The sequence below is a fragment of the Chlorocebus sabaeus genome, chromosome 17 (assembly GCF_047675955.1).
Source record: "Chlorocebus sabaeus isolate Y175 chromosome 17, mChlSab1.0.hap1, whole genome shotgun sequence".
NCBI classification, from domain to species: Eukaryota; Metazoa; Chordata; class Mammalia; order Primates; family Cercopithecidae; genus Chlorocebus; species Chlorocebus sabaeus.
Genome location: NC_132920.1, coordinates 5,320,864 through 5,342,617, shown reverse-complemented (window position 1 = coordinate 5,342,617; position 21,754 = coordinate 5,320,864). Strand labels below are relative to the sequence as shown.

The 21,754-nt window shown below is 39.7% G+C and overlaps 1 protein-coding gene across 3 annotated transcripts in view; it reads right to left on the bottom strand.

Moving 5' to 3' along the window:
• Positions 1-21,754, bottom strand: part of FARS2 (phenylalanyl-tRNA synthetase 2, mitochondrial) — a 511,397-nt gene that overhangs the window by 316,777 nt on the left and 172,866 nt on the right. For all 3 annotated transcript variants that reach the window (XM_007973794.3, XM_007973796.3, XM_007973793.3), the window contains exon 4: positions 16,909-17,040. In XM_007973794.3, the coding sequence (XP_007971985.1) occupies positions 16,909-17,040 (132 nt within the window). The remainder of the gene's footprint in view (positions 1-16,908; positions 17,041-21,754) is intronic.

Genomic DNA, 21,754 nt, shown 5'->3' with positions numbered 1-21,754 from the left:
TAATCTGCTCCTTCAATCCATGACCTTTTCCTCATGCCAAGAAGGTGGTCCCCTTGCACATAAAGCCTGGGGATAACTCTTAAAAGGCACACAATCTGGCCCCTCTCTGCCCACTGCTTCTGCTGCTTCAGCTCCTGCCCTCATCATTTAGAGCCTAGACAATCCTCCTGTTCTCCTTGTCTTTGAACTTGCATTTCTTCCACTCACACTCCACAGTAATGCCAGATTCCCAAATATCAATCTGGTCACATTATTTTCCTACTTTCAATATTTCAACGCCTCACTACTACCAGGAGGATGAGATGTCAGGTCTTTGATTTTGCATTCGTAGCCCTTCCGGAACTGACCCTATCTAGGTTCCAACCTCCTCCACCTCACTAACATGTTTCCTGGTATAATCCACCGATCCATGAGTCAGTCTTCCCAGACACACAGTGCTGCCTCTCACTCCCTGCATCTCTGCACAAGCAAATGAGTAGCCAACAGCTGCTCATGACACAGCGGGGGAAATGGGTGACTAAGTGAGATGATGGCTATGTTAATTTGTTCCCCTAGAGTAACCGTATTACTATATATATGTATCTTATAACATCATGTTGTATACCTTAAATATACACAATAAAATGTACTTTAAAAACCTCCTCTTCCCTCAGCCCCTGTCATCTAAACTACTCAGACTTCATCTGTCAGCGCAAGCATCACATCCAAGTACGAAGCTTTGCACAAGCTCTCAGGGAACCATTTCCTCCTTCAACTGTTACCATAGCGCCCTGGACAGAGCAGCTTACCCATCAGCCTCTACCACTGCACTGGAAGTCCCCCAAAGGCAGAAACCACCTGACATCCATAGCACCTGGGTATGGTTCCTACCACACAGATACTTAAAGGTTTGCTTCAGGGATGGAAGAAAAGAGGGAAGGCTGATTCTACTACACGAAGCATCAAATACACATAATGGATTTTGAGAGCTTTTTTCTTTCTAATGCCTTTGAAGCCCACAGGCCCTCAATTTCCAGGGCTCCACAGACAAATAATCTAAAATGATAAATGAATGTTCTGAATTACTTATGTTAGTATCAGCTACTTCCCTTTGTATTGAAGGCACGCCTCAAGGTGAAATTTTTAAAGAGTATCTTACTATAGTTTGTCCCTGCTTCCCCAGAAAACATTTCTATCAGCCTCCTAGTTTACTATCAATCCCAGCAGCCAATGGATGAGCATGTCCCCATGTGTACTTCTTGGGAGAGGATCCATGGAAGAAATCTTTTCATGAAGGGATTCTGTGGTCAAAGAAGTCTGGGAAATACTGCACACTCCCTCCCTCAAACAGAGCTAGTTCTTCCTAGTTTGGAGACACTCTCCAGTAAAGAAAACTCAAACTTTTTCGGACCATCATTTGCCATACTTAGGGGACTATCAAGTCTTTATTTCTGAGAATCACCCAGTAATATCCAGCTCTTGAATTATACCAATTAAGAATCACAATTTTAAAACCTGGCATAAATTTTGCCTAGTGACATTACCTGGGATAAATTTTGCCTATTGACATTACCTCGTTTTGTGCATGGATATAACAACATGGCCATTTCATGAAGACATTGCTTCCAGCCTAAAATACAGGAATGAACCTTGGGAAAAAAAATGATACAAGAAAAACAACTTAGCAGATTGTGTTTATCCCCACAGTACCATAAATAATTCCTAAACTTCTAAATCGCCTTTTTGCAAGGGAGAAAATAAAGTTGAGCCATTGAGAGCACATGACTACCTGCCTGCAAAGCTGCAGTGATCCCATGAAGCAAGAGTTTCATAAATAGTTTAAATAAAATCCAATTATATGAGCATCCTCTTTTCTCTCTCTCTCTCTCTCTTTTTTTTAAGGTCTCTACAAATTTCTTTAAGAGGAGGAAAAACCCTGAGTAACCAACCATATATACCCAAGTCCCGCTGCTACGCAATTTTCCATGTGGTGCTACACAACAACACACAATCCCCGTGTGGTGCTACACAACAACACACAATCCTCTACGGGTTTCATTGATATTAAGAACCTCTAGGCTGTTTAAGATTTGACAGCTAAAAGGAAATCTGAAAATTATATAATTTAGGCCCCTCATCTTACAGATGAAGAAACTGAGACCCACAGGACTTGCCCAAGATCTCCAGCCCAGCTGGTGGCCAGGCCTGACTGGAGCCGGGTCTTCACTCTGAGTCCCATGTGCTTCCCACTGCACCATCCTTGGAAACTGGGAATTGTACTGAACAGCTGAGGGCAGAAAGAGTCATGAGGAAGCTTCAAAAATTAGGTCAGTTTCCCCCCACATTTTACTGTTTCCATGAGCCTGAAGAAAGAATAACAAACATTGGGATGAGGAGTGGGGGGTCCACCCACCCACACACCCATCCATCTAATTTATATATGGATATTGAGAGTCTTCTATGTGCTAGGCATTGTTCTAGGAACTGGAAATACCACAGTGATCAAAACCAAAAAATTCCCTGCCCTTATGAAGCTTACAATCCACTGATTCCAGAGTCTTCACCTGAGGCTGATTATAAATTTAAACACCTGGCACTAAGATTTTTTTCTTTTTCCTTTTTTTTTTTTTCTTTTTTTTTTTTTTTTTTTTTGAGACAGAGTCACACTTTGTCCCCCAGGCTGGAGTGCAATGGTGCAGTCTCAGCCCACTGCAACCTCTACCTCCCGGGTTCAAGCGATTCTCCTGCTTCAGCCTCCCAAATAGCTGGGACTACAGGCACCTGCCTCCATGCCCAGTTAATTTTTGTATTTTTAGTAGAGATGGGGTTTCACTATGTTGGTCAGGCTGGTCTCAAACTCCTGACCTCATGATCTGCCCGCCTCGGCCTCTCGAAGTGCTGGGATTACGGGCGTGAGCCACCGCACCCGGCCTGCACTAAAATTTTAAAAAGGTTATATTGCAAACACATGCACGTGCATGCGTGCACACACACACACACACACACACACACACACGAGGATCTTCCACATATCAGTAGCTTTTCAAAAACCTCCCATATAGAGGACATTCCAGATAAATCCCACCCCCAATCCCTGTCTGGTTTTCAGAACCACCACCACAACCCACTAAAATACTGAGAAACTATTTCAGTGGCTTCTCTGCAGAGGGAGGGAAGTAAAAAAGTCAAGTTCTTTCCAAGTATCTTTCCTGCTAAGTTAGAAAGGGGGGTGAAGAGGAAATACTTGAGAGAAATAAATGAGCTGAATTTTCTGTGAATGATACTGGAAGAAAGAATCTTAAGCATTCTATGAGTCCTTGGTAAGCTGAAAAACAATATGACAACCACAATGTATGCTTTATCAGCCAGCTACAGCTGATCAACAAACCACTACAGAATCTCAGTGCCATGCAACAACCACCACCCATCTGCGGGGCTGGGGCTCGGCTGGTCTAGACTGGCTGAGCTTCAGGCCCTGAGGTTGGTTCAGGTCCACTCCACATGCTTCTTACTGTTCTGGAACCAGCAAGCTACATAGGGCATATTCACCTCATAATGGCAGAAGCTAAAAAGGGCAAAAGCAACCGCTAAGTACATTTCAAGCCTCTTTTCCTGTCACATCTGCTAATTTCCCTTCAGCCAAAAAAGTTACAGGGTCAAGCGCCAAATCAGCGGGGCAAAGAAGTATATTCTTCCCATAGCAGACAGTGCTTCAAAGTCACGGGACCAAGTGCACAGATACAGAGAGGGGTGAAGAACTTGGAACAATACTACAGTCTGATAAAAGAAGGGACCACTTGCATCAATATCAACTTGCCAAATTCCATTTCTTTTCAATCCACACCTTTTATTTGCTCACTCACAAACTGTCCCAACAGCTTCTACGTGTAAAAAGCTAATGGTTAGACTGTGTTATTGGTGTTGCTGTCTCAGGAATGGGAGAACACAACAGGAAAAAGGATAACAGTTGCAAATGGAAAATTAAGTCCACATTGATGAGGGAAAAACTGGAAAGTTAAATGGAAATTGCTTCATATACCTGGCAAGCATACAAGACCTTAGACGTTGAAATGAACATACAGGACAGACTCTCAGCTTTCCAGATGTTTCTTATATCTAGAAAGCATGCCACAGACGTATCACAACAGTTGCAAAAACATCAGAAATGTAGACATATACCACAGCTTAAGACAAGGTGCTAAAGCCTTTATTTTTATTACAGTAATGGAAATACCAGAGGGGTGGTGTGGATGATAAGCAGGATTAGGGAAAACTAAAAAACATACGAGGAAATAAATCCAATTCAGTGACAATGACATCACTGGACTCCCAGGCAAGCTCTGAGCTACATTTCCTAGTCAAACAAGCACATCCTAGAGTACGACTTCCCAGCCAAAGGAAACTGTCACCGAGGGTGGGACTAAATCTGACAGAACACTAGGGAAGAGAGGGTAAATGCTTGGAAGTCATTAAATATTTAGAATCCCAAAGCTGAAAATATGAATGATAAGGCAATAACACGAGAGACTTAAAACTACCAGAATCAAGCATGACAAGCAAAAGGGTTATCTTCATAAAACTTGCCAACTTACACCCACGCACAATCCCGGGCGAAGTGACTTTTTTGGAGAATGATGTTATATAAAGAAACCTAAAGCTACTCAAAAAAAGAAATATGTATGTGTGTATATATATATATTCCATTTATGAAAGAGCAACTTAAGAAAAGAACAGAAAAGAAAAGCCACAAACCTAAAGAATATAATTGCAATACATAGAAATGACAAATGATTAGTAAGCGATATAAATGTAGAATTCCTGCCAATCAATTTTAGAAGACAGAAATGAGCCTCACCCAAAAAATGAACAAAAGAAAAACTATAAATGTCAAATAAATAAATAAAAATGTGTTCAAACTTAACAGTAACCAGGTAAATGCAAATAAAAACCGCAATATACCATTTGATTTAATTTATTATTTATTTACTTCATTTTTGAGAGAGGGTCTCACTCTACCACCCAGGCTGGAGTGAAGTGGTGGGATCATGGCTCAGTGCAGCCTTGATCTCCTGGGCTCAAGTGATCCTCAAGCTTCAGCCTCTTGAGTAGCTAGGACTACAGGCGCACCACCAAGTTCAGCTAGAGATACTATTTTCAACTTATCAGACTGCCAAAATAAGTTGAACAAGGTTAAGTGTTAAAGAGGATGTAAAGCACCAGGGAACTTTAGAAAGGCTTAAGACAATGTAAATTGGGCCAACCACTTTGGGAATCAATTTGATGATACCCAAAGATGCTTGTAAGTGCTGACTTCTAGCAATTTTACTGCTATGTAAAATATAGCTCAGTGAAACTCTTATACCCATATATTCAGATGTATAAGAATGTTCAGCAGTAGCATTTGTAATAGCAAAAAGAAAATTGTAACCAAGCAAATATTCATTAAAGAATGGATGAATGAACTACGGAACATTCATCCAATAGCTGCAAAAAACAGACTAAAACTCTACCTATGACAACACAGATGAACTTCATACAAATGCATGAAAACCAAAAGTCATGAAAGGATCTATACTGTGATTTCATTTGTTAAAATATAAAAGCACATGAAAGTTAACTTGTTTTACTATATAAATAGTAAAACTATAATGAAAATAAAGGTAATAACACAAAATTCAGAATGTGATTGCTCCTAGAAGGGAGGGAGAGAGGGAAGGAGTGAAGACACTGACAGGGAGGCATACACAGAGGACTTCAACAAATGAGAAGAAGTTATCATTTGGAGTGAAAGAACAAAAAGAAAACCTACAGAATATATTCTAGCATCCTTCCTAGTCTCATCAGAAAATGGACTGAGTGGCTGGGCACAGTGGCTCATGCCTGTAATCCCAACACTTTGGGAGGCCAAGGCAGGCAGATCACTTGAGGTCAAGAGTTTGAGAGCAGCCTGGCCAAAATGGTGAAACCCTGTCTCTACTAAAAATACAAAAATTAGCCGGTTGTGGTGGTGCACACCTGTAGTCCCAGCTACTCAGAAGGCTGAGGCAGGAGAATCACTCGAACCCGGGAGATGGAGGTTGCAAGGAGCAAAGACTGTGCCACTGTACTCCAGCCTGGGCAACAGAGCAAGACTCCGTCTCAAAACAGAAACAAAACTAAGAAAGAAAATGGACTGAGTCGATAGCTTCTGGGAACATGTTCAGTGACACTAGTGACCAGGAAAAAAGAAAGGGAATTATATCACCACCAGTATAAGCTTGATACTGTGGCACATGCCTGTAGTGCCTGTTACTTAGGAGGTTGAGGTGGGAGGATCATTTGAGGCCAGGAGCTCAAGTCCAGCCTGGGCAACACAGTGAGACCCCCCACTTCTAAAAAACAGTAACAACAAAACACCAGTGTACATTTTTTTCCTGTTAAATGTAAAGAGTAAAGAGACCGATTATGTTCAATATTGGTAAGGGTGTGGAAAAATCAACACCTTCAAATACTGCAAGTACTTTTTTCTATTGTGCCTATGAATATGCATCATAAACCTTGGGAGAAAAAAACAGTAATTCCACTTTTATAAACTTATCCCAGGAAAATATTAAGACAAGTGCACAGGACACATGGATAAAAGTTTTATTGTCAACAACTCATCGATCTAATTAAAATAAAGAGCTTCTGCACAGCAAAAGAAACTACTATCAGAGTGAACAGGCAACCTACAGAATGGGAGAAAATTTTTGCCATCTACTCATCTGACACAGGGCTAATATCCAGAACCTACAAAGAACTCAAACAAATTTACAAGAAAAAAAACAAACAACCCATCAAAAAGTGGGTAAAGGGTATGAACAGACACTTCTCAAAAGGAGACATTTATGCAGCCAACAGACACATGAAAAAATGCTCATCATCACTCACCATCAGAGAAATGCAAATCAAAACCACAATGAGATACCATCTCACACCAGTTAGAACAACAATCATTAAAAAGTCAGGAAACAACAGGTGCTGGAGAGGATGTGGAGAAACAGGAACATTTTTACACTGCTAGTGGGACTATAAACTAGTTCAACCATTGTGGAAAACAGTGTGGCAATTCCTCAAGGATCTAGAACTGGAAATACCATTTGACCCAGCAATCCCATTACTGGGTATATACCCAAAGGATTATAAATCATGCTGCTATAAAGACACATGCATACGTATGTTTATTGCGGCACTATTCACAATAGCAAAGACTTGGAATCAACCCAAATGTCCATCAATGACAGACTGGATTAAGAAAATGTGGCATATATACACCATGGAATACTATGCAGCCATAAAAAGGGATGAGTCCATGTCCTTTGTAGGGACATGGATGCAGCTGGAAACCACCATTCTCAGCAAACTTTCGCAAGAACAGAAAACCAAACACCGCATGTTCTCACTCATAGGTGGGAATTGAACAATGAGATCACTTGGACACAGGAAGGGGAATATCACACACCAGGGCCTATTGTGGTGTGGGGGGAGGGGAGAGGGACAGCATCAAGAGATATACCTAATGTAATGTAAATGATGAGTTAATGGGTGCGGCACACCAACACAGCACAGGTATATACATACAACAAACATGCACGTTGTACACATGTACCCTAGAACATAAAGTATTAAAAAAAAAAACCATCAACATGGGAGTGGCCAGAAAGATCCATCCACAGTGGTTATGCAGCCACTGACAATGATGATGTAGATAAATATTTGGTAACATCAAAGGACACTTGCGTCACATTTCTTGTGGAAAAAATTATTACAAAAAATATTCAAAGTATGATTCTACTTTTTACAAAACATATAATAACTTCTACATGTAGGTATATGTGACAATTATAAGTATGCATAAAGATTTAAAGTTTTATATAGCAACTAAATTTTATAAAGGATCTATTTTATGTCAGATCATGGAATTACTTTCATTTTCATTTTTATATTTTATTTTCTGAATTTTTCAGTGATTACAGATTGCTTTTACATCAGGAAAAAAGTCTTATCATCTTAGCTGTTTTGAAAAGGGAAAAAGGCTAAGTAACTATTTGAACAGGCATCTCTATCCTGGCAGCTTGAAAATACGTCACCAGGAGAAACTCGAGGCAAAACCTACACATGGGGCTGACGTGCATTTGTTTGCTTTTCTGAATAGGCACTAAAAAGGGCAAGACTGACTTAAAGGAAGAAAGGAAAGTCAGGAAGGTGAAAGAAAGGAATGGAGAAGGAAGGGAGGGCGGGAGGAGGGAAACGAGCCAGAGTTTCACAAATCTTAGACAGTCTCAACTAACTGGCCTCAAAAATGTACCAGGCTTAATTCTGATTAATAAAGTTGATAGAGTAAAGAGACAAGTGGAGCCAATACCACACATTTCCAGCACCACATGCGTGTCACGCAATTATCCTTTCACCTGGAGTGCATACACAACCCAAACTACAGTTCAGGTCCACTACAGGGGCATGAGCCCACCAGTCCATCCCTCTCTCTGATTACAACCAAAATCTCTAAACAACTAACAAAGGACTCTGAAAAGTAAACAAACAGAAAAATTATGAAGGAGAGTTAATACTTGGAAAGGCAACCCACACAGGGTGAAGTTCCTGCTTTGTTTTCTTCTCATATGATTTTGCCCCAAAGGTGAGCCCCAGTTGCACAGCTGCACAACAACACAGGCAACTCAACTCAAAGAGAAACCTGTCTGTCTGTCTGCAGATAAAGGGGTTCTGCAAGTTGAGGAGTCTGAGGGTATGATCTTGGGGTAGAGAAAGCCCAGGAAAGGATGCCCACATTCTCTGTGGAAACCCGCACAGATATCGGCCTGACACTGGAGTGACACACGCATAGCACAGACTCAAACCAGCACAGAAAAAGCTGAGAAAACTGAACTGAGATCTGAACCACTCACACAAGTTGCAGACTAACCCCTCAAGCACAGGATGGACAAAAATAAGCCCAGCAACAACTGACACTGAGAACTGGATTGCTGCCCCTAGGAAGCAGATCCCGCTGAAAGCCTAGAGCTCACGAGGTTGATCACCCTGCTAAAACATCAACATCACCGCAGATGACAGGATGCATTCAGAATGTGCAATATACAATCCCAAATGTGTTTACAAACAACAGGGAAAATGTCACCAATTCTTAACAGATGTCAATCACAAGACGATCCAGACATTAGAACTATCAAAGAGATACAGGTTCAGTATCCCTAATCCAAAAATCCAAAATCCAAAACGCTCCAAAATATGAAACTTTTTGAGCATGGACATGATGCCCATTAAGAAACGCACATTGGAGCATTTTGAATTTTGGATTTTTGAGTTAGGGATGCTGAAACAGTAAGTATAATGCAAATATTCCAAAATCCAAAAATCTGAAACACTTCTCGCTCCAAGCATTTTGGATAATGGATATTAAACGTACTTAAAGCAACCACTGTCACTTTGCTTTATGAGGTAAACAAAAACAAACTTGATACAAATGAAAATACAGGAATTCTCAGAAGAAAAATAGGAACTATAAAGCAAAACCAAATGTAAATTTTAAAACAAAAAGAAAGCACTGAAATAAAAATGTATTTGGCGATCAAGGCAGCAGAATGGAGACGACAGAGAACAGAGTCAATGAACACGAAGACGGATCTGTGGAAATTATCCAATCTGAAAAACAGAAAGAAAAAGATTTAAAAAAAAAAAAAAGTAAGCAGAGTCTCAGGGTCTCCTGGGACAAAATCAAAAGATCTATCATAAATGTGAGATAAACTTAAAAGAAAACCGTACCTACACATACCAAAATCACACTGCTGAAAAACAAAGATGGGGGTGGGGAGAAGTCTTGAAAGTAACCAGATACCACAGTAAAAAATTATAATTAATAATTTTTTTTTTTTTTTTGAGACAGAGTCTCGCTCTGTCGCCCAGGCTGGAGTGCAGTGGCACGATCTCAGCTCACTGCAAGCTCTGCCTCCCGGGTTTACGCCATTCTCCTGCCTCAGCCTCCCGAGTAGCTGGGACTACAGGCGCCCCGTCACCTCGCCCGGCTAGTTTTTTTGTATTGTTTTTAGTAGAGATGGGGTTTCACCGGGTTAGCCAGTATGGTCTCGATCTCCCGACCTCGTGATCCGCCCGTCTCGGCCTAATAATTTTTTTAAAAAAAAGAGAGATAACAGTATTTACAAGTGAAGAATGACTGAAAAGGTTATGGCTCTCTCTTTAGAAACTATAGAGGCAGAAGACAATGGATCAACGTCTTCAAGTTGCTGAGAAAAAGAATAAAAATCCATCAATCTGGAATTCTATATTCAATAAAAACATTCTTCAAAATAAAGGGGAAATAAAAACATTCTCACAAAAAATAACACTAAGAAATAATTATCACTTGATGTGGTCTATTAAAAATGCTAAGGAAAGTTTTTCTTATTGAAGGGAAAAATAATTACCAGAAGGAAACAGGAGGTATTTTCAGGAATAAAGGAACAGCAACAGAAATGGTAAACAGCTAAGTAAATACAAAAGAAAACTACTTTCCTCTTAAGGTTTTTTAAAATGCATATGACTGTTTAAAGGAAAAAGTGTAACAATGAATTGTGAGGTTTTCAATGTATGTAGCTGTAATTTATGTAACTATAACAATATAAAGGCAACTGGGGAGGAAGGAAGACAAGGCGGGAATGGATATTGTAATATAAATGAAACAGAGTCCAAGGAAAATTACCAGAGATAAAGGAAGACATTTCACAATGATAAAAGGAACAATTCCTCATGAAAACACAACTACTATGAAAATATATGCACCTAATAATACGGCTTCAAAAAAACATAAAGAAAAATCGACAGATAAAAGGGTAAAATAGACAAGTCCATAATCATAGTAGAAAATCTTACTCTTTCCTGAGCAATTGATAGAGTACTAAGACCGAAAAATCAGTAAACATAGAAAGAAGAGCTAAACAACACTATTCAATTACCTTGATGTAACTGACATTTATAGAACACTCCACTCATAGGCTTTTTGCCTCTAGAGAATGGAAATATATGTCCATACAAAGAATTTTACAATGAAACATTACTCCAGATAAAAAGGAATAAATTGATACACACTACACACAACATGGATAAATCCCCAAATCATTATATGCTGAGTGAAAGAAGCCAGGTATAATGAATACACACTGTACAACTGCATTCAGATAAAATAGTAGAAAATCCAAACTAATCTATAATGACAGCAGGTAGATCAGTCATTGCCTGAAGACAGGAACAAGGGGAAGAACAGATTACAAAAAGGCCATGAGAAACAGCTGGGAATGAAAACATTTATCATCTTGATTGTGGTGATGGTTTCACTGGTGTAAACATATGTCAATAACTGATCAAATTGTATACTTTAAATATGTGCAGTTCATTACACTTCAATTATATCCCCAAAAAATTGGGAAAAATATTCAACCTATGCTGTAGACAGGGTTTTCAAAGCATGCTCTGAATTGGGCCATTCATAAGAATTATCTAGGGTAGTTGTTTAATATTCACATCTTGGTCTCCATCCCAGACCTCCAGATTCTGATGCTCTATGAACAGACATTTTCAATAACCTCTCCAAGTAATTACTAGTCACACATCTGAGAATGACCACTTAAGGCCCAATTCAAAGACCGCCTCCTTTATGAAGCCTCTGCTGATCCAACTGATAGACATAGTTCACTTTTCTCATCTCACAAAGCTCGTTCTCACAAAATGCATTTATATGCATGACTATGTTCTAATGATATAATCTTATCTTCCCTAGTACACAGAACTACAAGTTTTCACAGGGAGAAGGTATGTTTCGTCCATTTTCCTAACTTCCTCTGTCCAGCACAGTGCCTTGCACACAAAAAACACTAATTATATAAATGGCATATTTATTACTAGTACCGCCTTCGTTCATGCTATTACAGATTCACCAACTTAGATCAACAACACTGAACCATGTATTCACCACTCAGATCAACAACACTGAACCATGTTAAGTGTGTGTAGAAGCTAGAGAGATCAACCACCAGAGAGAGGGACAGACTGGAAATAGATTCATGCTAATATAGGAAAAGCAAAGAGAAACTACATCTCTCCTTGCAAACAAGAACCTAACTAACTCTGGGATGCACATTTCAAATACCTATTGCATCAATATTCCATCCTGAATGTCACCAGGGAAAGGCCTGGCACCACCTTCTCTAACCCGTCTCTTCCCCACACATTCTGCCCACGGTACCCCGTTATGAATACTTACCACATGGTACTGTAATCATTTGTTTATACGTCTGTGTGTGCTGTGATATTTTCAAAAGCAGGAGCAATGCTTACTCACTTTGATATAGCCTTAGAAGGACTTCAAGAAATATTTGATAAGCAAGCCAATAACGATCCTTTAAAACCAGAAACTGTTCATGTACCTGTTTACAAGGTTTTCCCAAAAGAGCCAATTTTTAAATTTTGACAAAAAGGTAAGGAAGGAAGTTTCATTTTTAAAGAGATACTTTTAACTATCAAGCTGCTTCTCCCTCTTGGCCCACGTAAAATCTTCTAAACTTCACAGGGGCAAGGAATGGTAAATTCCTTCCTGGCACGATCACGGCCCATAGCCGTCCCAGTGATGGTTTTGGACGTGGCGCTCCATTTACTATGTGAAAAGACACAGCAGCCTGAGTCAACCCAGTGGGAGGCAAGTGTGTAGTATTTGGGGACGTGACTCAGTACTGTCCTCAAAATACCTCCCTAAGGGAAAAACAACCAACTCAGCCTGAAAACGGTCACCACTCACATCACAATCACTCAGTCTAAGGATCCTGAAAGCAATGGTGAAGACACTATGACTTAGGGAAGAAGAAATAAAGTAAAATGCTAGAAGTCATTTAGAAGAGCCGTGTTCCACACATAAAAACACATATACGCCACAGTCGCTTAAATGTGTAATAAAATGTTTTTACTGACTGTTCAAATTAGCAATCTAATTTCATGCTTTAATTAAACACACTCTATCACAGGAAGAGAACACACATGGGGGCATAGCCCTTCCGTAGAGGTAACTACAGAACAAATAAAGTTTTGTTTGCTATGTATTTGTTTCATTTTATTTCAGTTCTTTCATTCTATATTAGGCAGAATGATTTATTTGAAATGCATTTTTAGCAACTTCAAAATCATGCAATTTACTATTTGGGGAGCATAGCTTATTAGTTAACTGTTGTCAGAAAGACTCGGCAAGTTTCACTAGCACTGTCTAGCTATTTGATCTGAATTACCTTTCTCCGGCTCTGTAAAACACGGGTTATAATAGCATCTATCTTGGAACCTTGTTAGCAAGGTTAAATGAAAGAAAGCATATAAAGCATGCTTTATGGGACGCCGGCATCCAGGAAGGACTCAACTGATATCTGCCACTATCATTGCTCCATCAGCTTCTTTGTTTTCTGGTTATTTTAGCACTCACCTGATTCTCTATAAGAACCTTAAAGGGGAGTCATCAATTATATTGTTTCTTGGAAGTTCTCTTTTAAAACAGAAGGGAATGAGGAAAAGCAAAGAGAGGGGAAGAACAGGGGTAGGGAGGAAAAAGGAAGGGAGAGCAGGGAAGCAAATATAGAAGAAGAGAAAGAATAGCAAAACTGAACGAGCGGGATAAAGTATACATATTCGGTCTTTCTCCATGCCATAGAACTCAAAAAACAGAAAATTAGCTGCACTTGCAAATGTCTGTAGTTAGTAACTGCCAGGCAGTTTACAAATTTAAACTACAGCCATCCAAACACCTTCGAATTTGAGAACACAGAGAAGAACTCTTTCATAGTAACTTCAAATTCAAATAGCAAAGTCTACACAGAATCTCTTCTGTAAAATTGTCTCTTCTTCCATTTCTTTAGTTTCCCTTCTTGCATTATGGCTGGGCGCAGTGGCTCATGCCTGTAATCCTAGTACTTTGGGAGGTCAAGGTGGGTAGATCACCTGAGGTCAGGAGTTCGAGACCAGCCTGGCCAACAAGGTAAAATCCCATGTCTACTAAAAATACAAAAATTAGCCAGGTGTGGTGGAGAGTGCCTGTCATCCCAGCTACTCGGAAGGCTGAGGCCCAAGAATCGCTTGAACCCAGGGGCGGGGGCAGAGGTTGCAGTGGGCTGAGATCGCACCGCTTCACTCCAGCCTGGGCAACAGAGCGAGACTCTGTCTCAAAAATTAATTAATTAATTAATTAATTTTTATGTGTACAGTTTCTCCAAAACTCAAAGCACATCCTACCATCACTGTGAATCTCTGAAACATATTTACAACTTAGGTGTCTTTTTCACTTTATCATTCCATTCAAGAATATCTAACACGGCTGATCTAATTGCAGAACAGCAGCCTCATTAATGTGCAATAATGACTTTGAAACCTGCTTCAGATAACAATATTCAGCCAATTACTGTGTGATTCAACCTCATAAAAACCCATCAAGGATATTGGAAACCGTGCAAGGAAGTGCAATTCCAAGCAACAACTGATGTGTAAGCTGATCATCCCTGATTTGCTTTCTGAGCTCCAGCCTCCTGACACCAGGCACTGCTGGGAGGAAGCCGAGCAGCCATTCAAGTCTTTTTCTAAAACACAAAACTATCAAAACATCACAGAGGTATCTGAAGTCAGCTCCTACTCAAGGAGAGATTAAATATTTCATATTCACGCCCGGTATTTTACGTTTTCTGTTGAGATGCATATACGTTTATTAAGCTGATTTTCCTTTTCTTCCTGTTTATTACTCTCACTTTTCTTTTTCCCTGTAAAATCACTCACTCAGTATAGAATCGCGGACACAGACATGACTACAGGTCAAAGAGGTTACAAATTACATTGGTTAGAAATTGTTTCTATGACAGGCAGGAACGACTTCTGTTTAAATATTTCCTACTAAGGGGACCGTCTGATGATACATGGCTGTAACCATTAGAAAAATTTTAAGTATAACAACATCAGCAGTTAATTTTTATTGAATGTTCACTGTGTGCCAGACCCTTTGCTAAGCATGTTAGAGGAATCCTCTCAATCTATCCCCATAATGGAACTCTGAGGGTGTATCCCTGCACCCATCTTAACCATGAGAAGGCCAAGGCTCATGGGGCGATGAACCCTGCCTAAAGATACATAGCTGTTAATGAACAGAGTTGTGACAAAAACCCTGGGTTTCCAGACACTTAAGCCCAGGCCTCACAACTTCTCCTCCCAGGTCCTGATGTCAACCCCTGTGCTCCCTCTCCTCTAGGACAGTTCTTCACCTATTTTAAAACCGTCCACGAAGCCTCCAGCCCTGTGCCAGGCTTTCTCCTGAGGCTTCCTCAGCAGGATGAAGAGGAATCTGGGAGCCTGTGGAGTCCCGGCCTCTGCAGACAGAGAGTACCTAAGGGTAAGAAGGGAAGGCCAGGCCTCCAGTCTCCCAGCCGAGGTAACACAAGCTCCTGCACTTCATGCACCCTGCCTCGTCACTCTCTGCTCATCCTCATTTTCCAAGCCCATCACCACATATATGTCCTTATCCATGGTCTATTCACCTTTCTTAGCTACCAAGAAGGACCCCTCTTCATTCTGCTACAAGAGGCCGGGCGGTGAACCCTGAGTCAGAACTGCCCTCCAAGTCCAAGCAGCAAGTGTCCTTCCAAGGGAGCAGAACCAGAAAGGTTTCCTGAACAATCTACATCAGTTCCTCACTGCTTATGCAGTGAGCTCACATGCCTGATCCAAACCAACTTTCCCTTTTTTTCTTGGAGGATTTATATTCTGAAAAAAAAAAAGAAAAAAAAAGAAAAAAAGAAAAATATATATATATATATAAAATATATATTTTTTTTTTCTTTTTTTTTTTTTAGACTGAGTGTTGCTCTTCTGCCCAGGTTGGCTGGAGTATAGCAATCTCGGCTCACTGCAACCTCGGCCTCCCGGGTTCAAGTGATTCTCATGCTTCAGCCTTCCAAGCAGCTGGGATGACAGGCGCCCACCACACCCGGCTCATTTTTGTATTTTTAGTAGAGACAGGGTTTCACCATGTTGGCCAGGCTGGTCTCAAACTTCTGACCCCAGGTGATCCACCCACCTCAGCCTCCTAAAGTGCTGGGACTACAGGCACGAGCCTGTAATATTTTTAAATTAAATTCAGATAGTGACTTCAAAAAAGTACTAAATTCAGACAGTGACTTAAAACATCAAATTCAGATAGTGACTTTAAAAAATACTAAATTCAGATAGTTACTTTAAAAAATACTAAACTCAGATAGTGACTTAAAAAAAGAACTCACAGCAATGGTCTTACAGAAAAGAGCCAGACAGATCTTTCTGAAATGCCTATAGATATGGGTAGAATTCAATCAGCAACCTTGTGTTTCCATTTTCTCTCAGTCAGGTGGCACTGCCTATGCAGAGGGAGGTGATGGATTAAGCATCATGGGCCTATGTGTTTTTACATTGCGTTTTAGTGTATTTATAAAATACTTGCTGAATTTGGGACACTATACTAAGTGCAGTAAGAACAAAAATGGATTATGCATTGTCTTTGTTCTTAAATAGTCTGAAAGACAAACTACACTCCTGTGACATGCAGCAAATGCCTTTGGGGCAATTACAAAGCAACATATCAACAAACACGAAATCACAAAGTACAAATCCAGCAGCCAAGTGCTGACAAGGAGGATCTCCAAAGACAAAGAGCCTTCGCAAATAGATACGTGAGAAATAAGTTTTTCCAGGGCTTAGTATCAAAGACAAATCTACAGGGGACTCTGAAGAGAGACCAATGATGCTGGTGCCCCCATAGAAGTATGTAAATACCTGCAAGTGTGCAGTGGGGCTGCCTGAGAAGGGAGGGTTCCTTTAGAGCATGTGTAAATAAAATGTGGGATTCTTTTGTACCTGAATTGACCAGTTGTTGTTCCATCACCCCGCAGCCAAGAACTTCCAGCCATTCTCCATGAAAGTTGATCTCCATCTCAAAGGAAGGATGTGTAAAAGGAAAGCAGCAGTCTACCCATCTTATCTCCAGCCCTGCAAAGTTGCCAAAGAAACAAATAAGTAGCGTTAAATAGCTGTCTGCCCTTTCTTGTGATCAAATTTTCCCTTCCACTAATGACACCAATTACTACATTCTGAGTAAAATAAATAGCAAACAAACTAATTTGCAACATGTTAGGGTGAGGCAATAAATCTTAAAACTTGTGAAAAACTGGGCATGTCTTCTCCAATATAAAAAACACTTTGTGTAATTCCAGGATCCTCTGAAACCAAATCAATCACTTGTCAAATCCCTGCCACCAGCTGGCAGAAGAAAAAAGTAGGCCAAGATCATGGGAAAGCGAGTAATTCTGTTAGTTTCTATACATGAAAATGACATTACTTCAGAGTTAAAGAAAGTATATTTTTACCATATATTCCTCCAAACTTATATATCAACAATATGACCAATTAAGATAAACTGATCAACTTTTACTTCCGTAAGTATATATAGATATATATATTATTTTTAAGTTTATAAAGCTAATGAAAAGTCAGATTAAACCAAATCTATCAGTCAATTTTAAGCAAAACGTTTTAAAAGTCCAACATTTTTCCTACAGATGAATGATAAAAAGTACATATGCTAAACGCCAGAATGAATTTCTAAATAAGCAAACATAAATACAGCACTTTTGAGAAAAAGTGCTGTAATTTAAGCAATGGTCTTATTATATAACAAGGGAAAAGACTAATGAATTCAAAACAATTAAAGCCTGCAAAGAGCAGAGGTCACCAAAAGCAGTGAAACCGTATCAGAGGGTCACCTAGGAACTCGATGCCCCCTGAGAAGAACACAGAAAAAAGTGGGTATTTTGACAAATCCTAGGTTCCTGTGCCTGTGCTCCTTTCCCTTCCTGTGCTGACCTCTTCTTTTTTTAGGCAACGCTCTGCTAAAGTACTCGATTCTCCATGGTAATACGGACATGCCCCCTCGTGAATTCAGAATACTGTATGTTCTCACCCCAAACTACCTACATTTTAAAAATCTTGTGTAAATCACAATGTGAAGCAAATAAAAATAGTGACAAAAATGGCTTCCATCTATTGAGGACTTACTATGCTTCTACCAACCCATTTCATAGATTCAGGAAAAAAAAAAAAAAAAAAAGGCAACTGTTTTGCCCCAAGTCCCACTGCTAGCAGATGACTGGGCCACTGTGCCAAACCCACGTCTGCTCTGCCCAACTCCAAAACCCCTGCTCTTGCTGTTTTTTTATTTTGCTTTGTTTTGTTTGATAGGCTGTCATGCTGTCACCCACGCTGGAGTGCAGTGGCACCACAATCATAGTTCATTGTAACTGCAAACTCCTGGGCTCAAGCAATCCTCTTGGCTCAGCCTCTGAGTAGCTGGGACTACAAGTATGCGTCATCATGCCTAGATAATTTCTCTAACTTTTTTACTTTAGAGATGAGGTCTCGCTGTGTTGACCAGGCCGGTCTTGAATTTCTGGCCTCAAGCAATCCTCCTGACTCAAACTCCCAAAGTGCTGGAATTACAGGCGTGAGCCACGGCACTCGGACCCAAAACCCAGCTCTTGACAGTTAAAACATAATTGCCTGCCCATCAACAAAGATATTTTGAGAGTCAAACATTAGATAAGAGTGTAATTATCAAATACAGGGGGCCTTCCTATGCCCCAGATTCCACAGTAGAAGGCAGATTTTTCTTTGTTTTAATTGCATGTATTTTCCTTCTTACCTGCTGTCTATGACAAGTGCCAACGGATTTCTGTTTACAACAGTAATACAATATTTCCCCTTCTGATTTTCTCTGTGGTATAACAGACAAACATTAAAGAGCACAGATATAAATGTACAATGTTACAAATGTTGACATATGTATGCACCCATGATACTGCCACCACAATCAAGATAATGAACGCAGCCATCACCTCCCAGTTTTCTCATGCCCCTTTGTAGACCTACCTCGCGCCCACTGCCCTACCCTTCTCCCGACCCCCGACATCCGCAGGCAACCACTGATTTCTTCTGTCACTATACATGAGTTTGCATTTCCTAGAATGTTATAAAAATGAAATCATACAGAATGTACTCCTTTTTTTCTGGCTTCTTTCACCATGGTTATTTTAAGATTCACCTGTGTTGTTGCACCTATCAACAGTTCATTCCTTTTTATTGCTGCGATCGCATCAACACCTTTTCTAACTGGGAAAAAAAAAGCTGGCCTTGTCGCAGGCCATTGGAAAAATGTCCCCAGGTCCCCCAGAGTAGTCGACTTTTCTGTGTGGAAGCTCGGATATGCAGAGCCACTGCTTATTTGGGATTGTATTCTGAGAAGGGATTTATACACCTGTATCCTTGCCCATCTTTAGGACCAACAATTCCCTATCAATATTTTTGTAAAAAGCACCAGAGACAATCCTGATAACAAACAGAAACGTGTGACGCCTTGGGACATGTAAGCTGAGTGCAGAAGGGCTGATAGACAAAATAATTTTTATCTTTCTTTTTTTATAACTCTTGGCAGGTAAGCAAAAAACATTTTATGAGAACAGTTTGGAAGGATATAGTTTGTGTACCTGGCTTTTGATATTTGGCCTGAATTTTACCAAAAGTAGGAACAGGACTCAGGGTTAACATCATGATTTCATATAATTAAACGTAATTAATTGTATGTAATTAAACATTACCTAAATGCTTGGAACATAGCGGTAAAGTAAGTTCTACACAAGTTTACTTTCTCGGTATGCCCTTAGGTTCTGTTAAAAAAAAAATCATTTTGGATAGGCTAAATAAACACGGAAGAGTTCAGTTGTACAACTTCATCTCTCACAACTGTAGTATCTTAGGTTCCCCCAGTCCAAGAGGAAGTCATTTCAAGACATTAATAAGACTCAAAACAATTACAACTGTTGATTAAAGTTATTCCATAATCAACATTTATTAAACCCTAACTAAATGTCTACTGCATATGGTCTCATGGGAAGTCGGGTCTCCACAGAGACAGGTCCCTCCCTGTTTACACACACCCACTAGAGCTGCTGGTGCTGATGGCGTCAGCACAACTCAAGGATAGAATTGAGAAGTGATGTGATGGCTCTTTCCTTCTCCAGGAACCTTCCTTCACTGAAGGACTTTTACCGCTTCTATAATAAGAAAAAACAATTATAGCTTTGCATGGAAAACTTCTGTAATGTTGAACAAATTATTAAGATAAAATATGTTTTATCAACCCCCACTCTTTTCTCGGTTTAAGATCTCAGCCACCACAGTCCTCAGTTTCTTCCTCCTCAATCATCCTGCAGGGATCTTTTTTGACAACAACAAAAGTAACTGCTCCACAGTGAAAACTACACATCGCAAAGCAAGAAAAGCAGGGAAGTTAGCCAATGTTTTTCAGAATCCACTGAGATGATCAACACTAATGGTTTAATGGAGCAGAACCTATTGATAATACCATAGAAACGAAAACGGAAAACACAGACTGGTAAAAGTTGTGTCTAATGAGATCAGAAAGTTTTTAATCCTTTTTACCCCCTCAGATCCTCTGCTCAGTTTCCTTTTAAAATCTAGACGACCCCACAAAGAACGCCAAATCGAGACACCATTCATTTCCTTTGTTCTACTACTTTAAGGACTTCTTCAGTTCTTACGATTTGCCTCTTTCCCATAAATAGACAAAAGTCAAAATCTGTGCTTTTGAAGTCTTATCCATAAAACCTTTGCCTAGACCAATGTCCTGAAGCAATTCATCCATGTTTTCTTCTAGTAGTTTTATGGTTTCAGGTCTTACATTTAAGTCTTTAAATAATTTTGAGTTGGATTTGTATATGGTGAGGAAGATAGGACTTGCCCAGCATCATTTATTGAAGAGAATATCATGATGGATATGCCAATTTCCTTAATTTGATCATCACACATTGTATACATGTATTAAAATGTCATTCTATACCCCATAAATATGTACAATTGTGTGTCAACTAAAAATAAAAAAGGCCAAAATTTGCAAAGCACTATTTTTGAGTAGACTATGTCTCTACTTCAAACATAAATAGTAATTATTTGAAAGTAAATTATATTAATGTGAACTTTTTCCCAATATACCATATTCTCTTACACATTTTAACAATTTAAATTTGTTACATTGAGGCTGGCCACAGTGGCTCATACCTGTAATCCCAGTACTTTGGGAGGCTGAGGCGGACAGATTACTTAAGATCAGGCGTTCGAGATCAGCCTTGCCAACATGGTGAAACACCATCTCTACTAAAAATGCAAAAATTACCCAGGTGTGGTGGCACATGCCTGTAGTACCAGCTACTCGGGAGGCTGAGGCATGAAAATTGCTTGAACCTGGGAGGTGGAGGTTGCAGTGAGCCAAGATTGAGCCACTGCACTCCAGCCTGGGCAACAGGGTAAGGCTCAGTTTCAAATTAATTAATTAATTAATTGTTACATTGATACGTTAACAGTGATTTTTTTAAAAAAATCATTGGTAGTGAAATTATTTCTTGAATACTTTGATATAACCCCCAAAATACACTTTCTTCTTGTTTTTCACCCTATGATCTCAAAATTACTGTAGGTATTATTATATCTAGCTGAAAAAGCATCTTGACATGCTTCTTGTATTAAAAGATACAATCAAAAGCCAAATAACTAGCTCAAAACTATGTTGAGTATGACTTATTTCACATGTCAAGTATTAGAAGTCAGAATATTTACTAAAAATTATGTGTTTTGA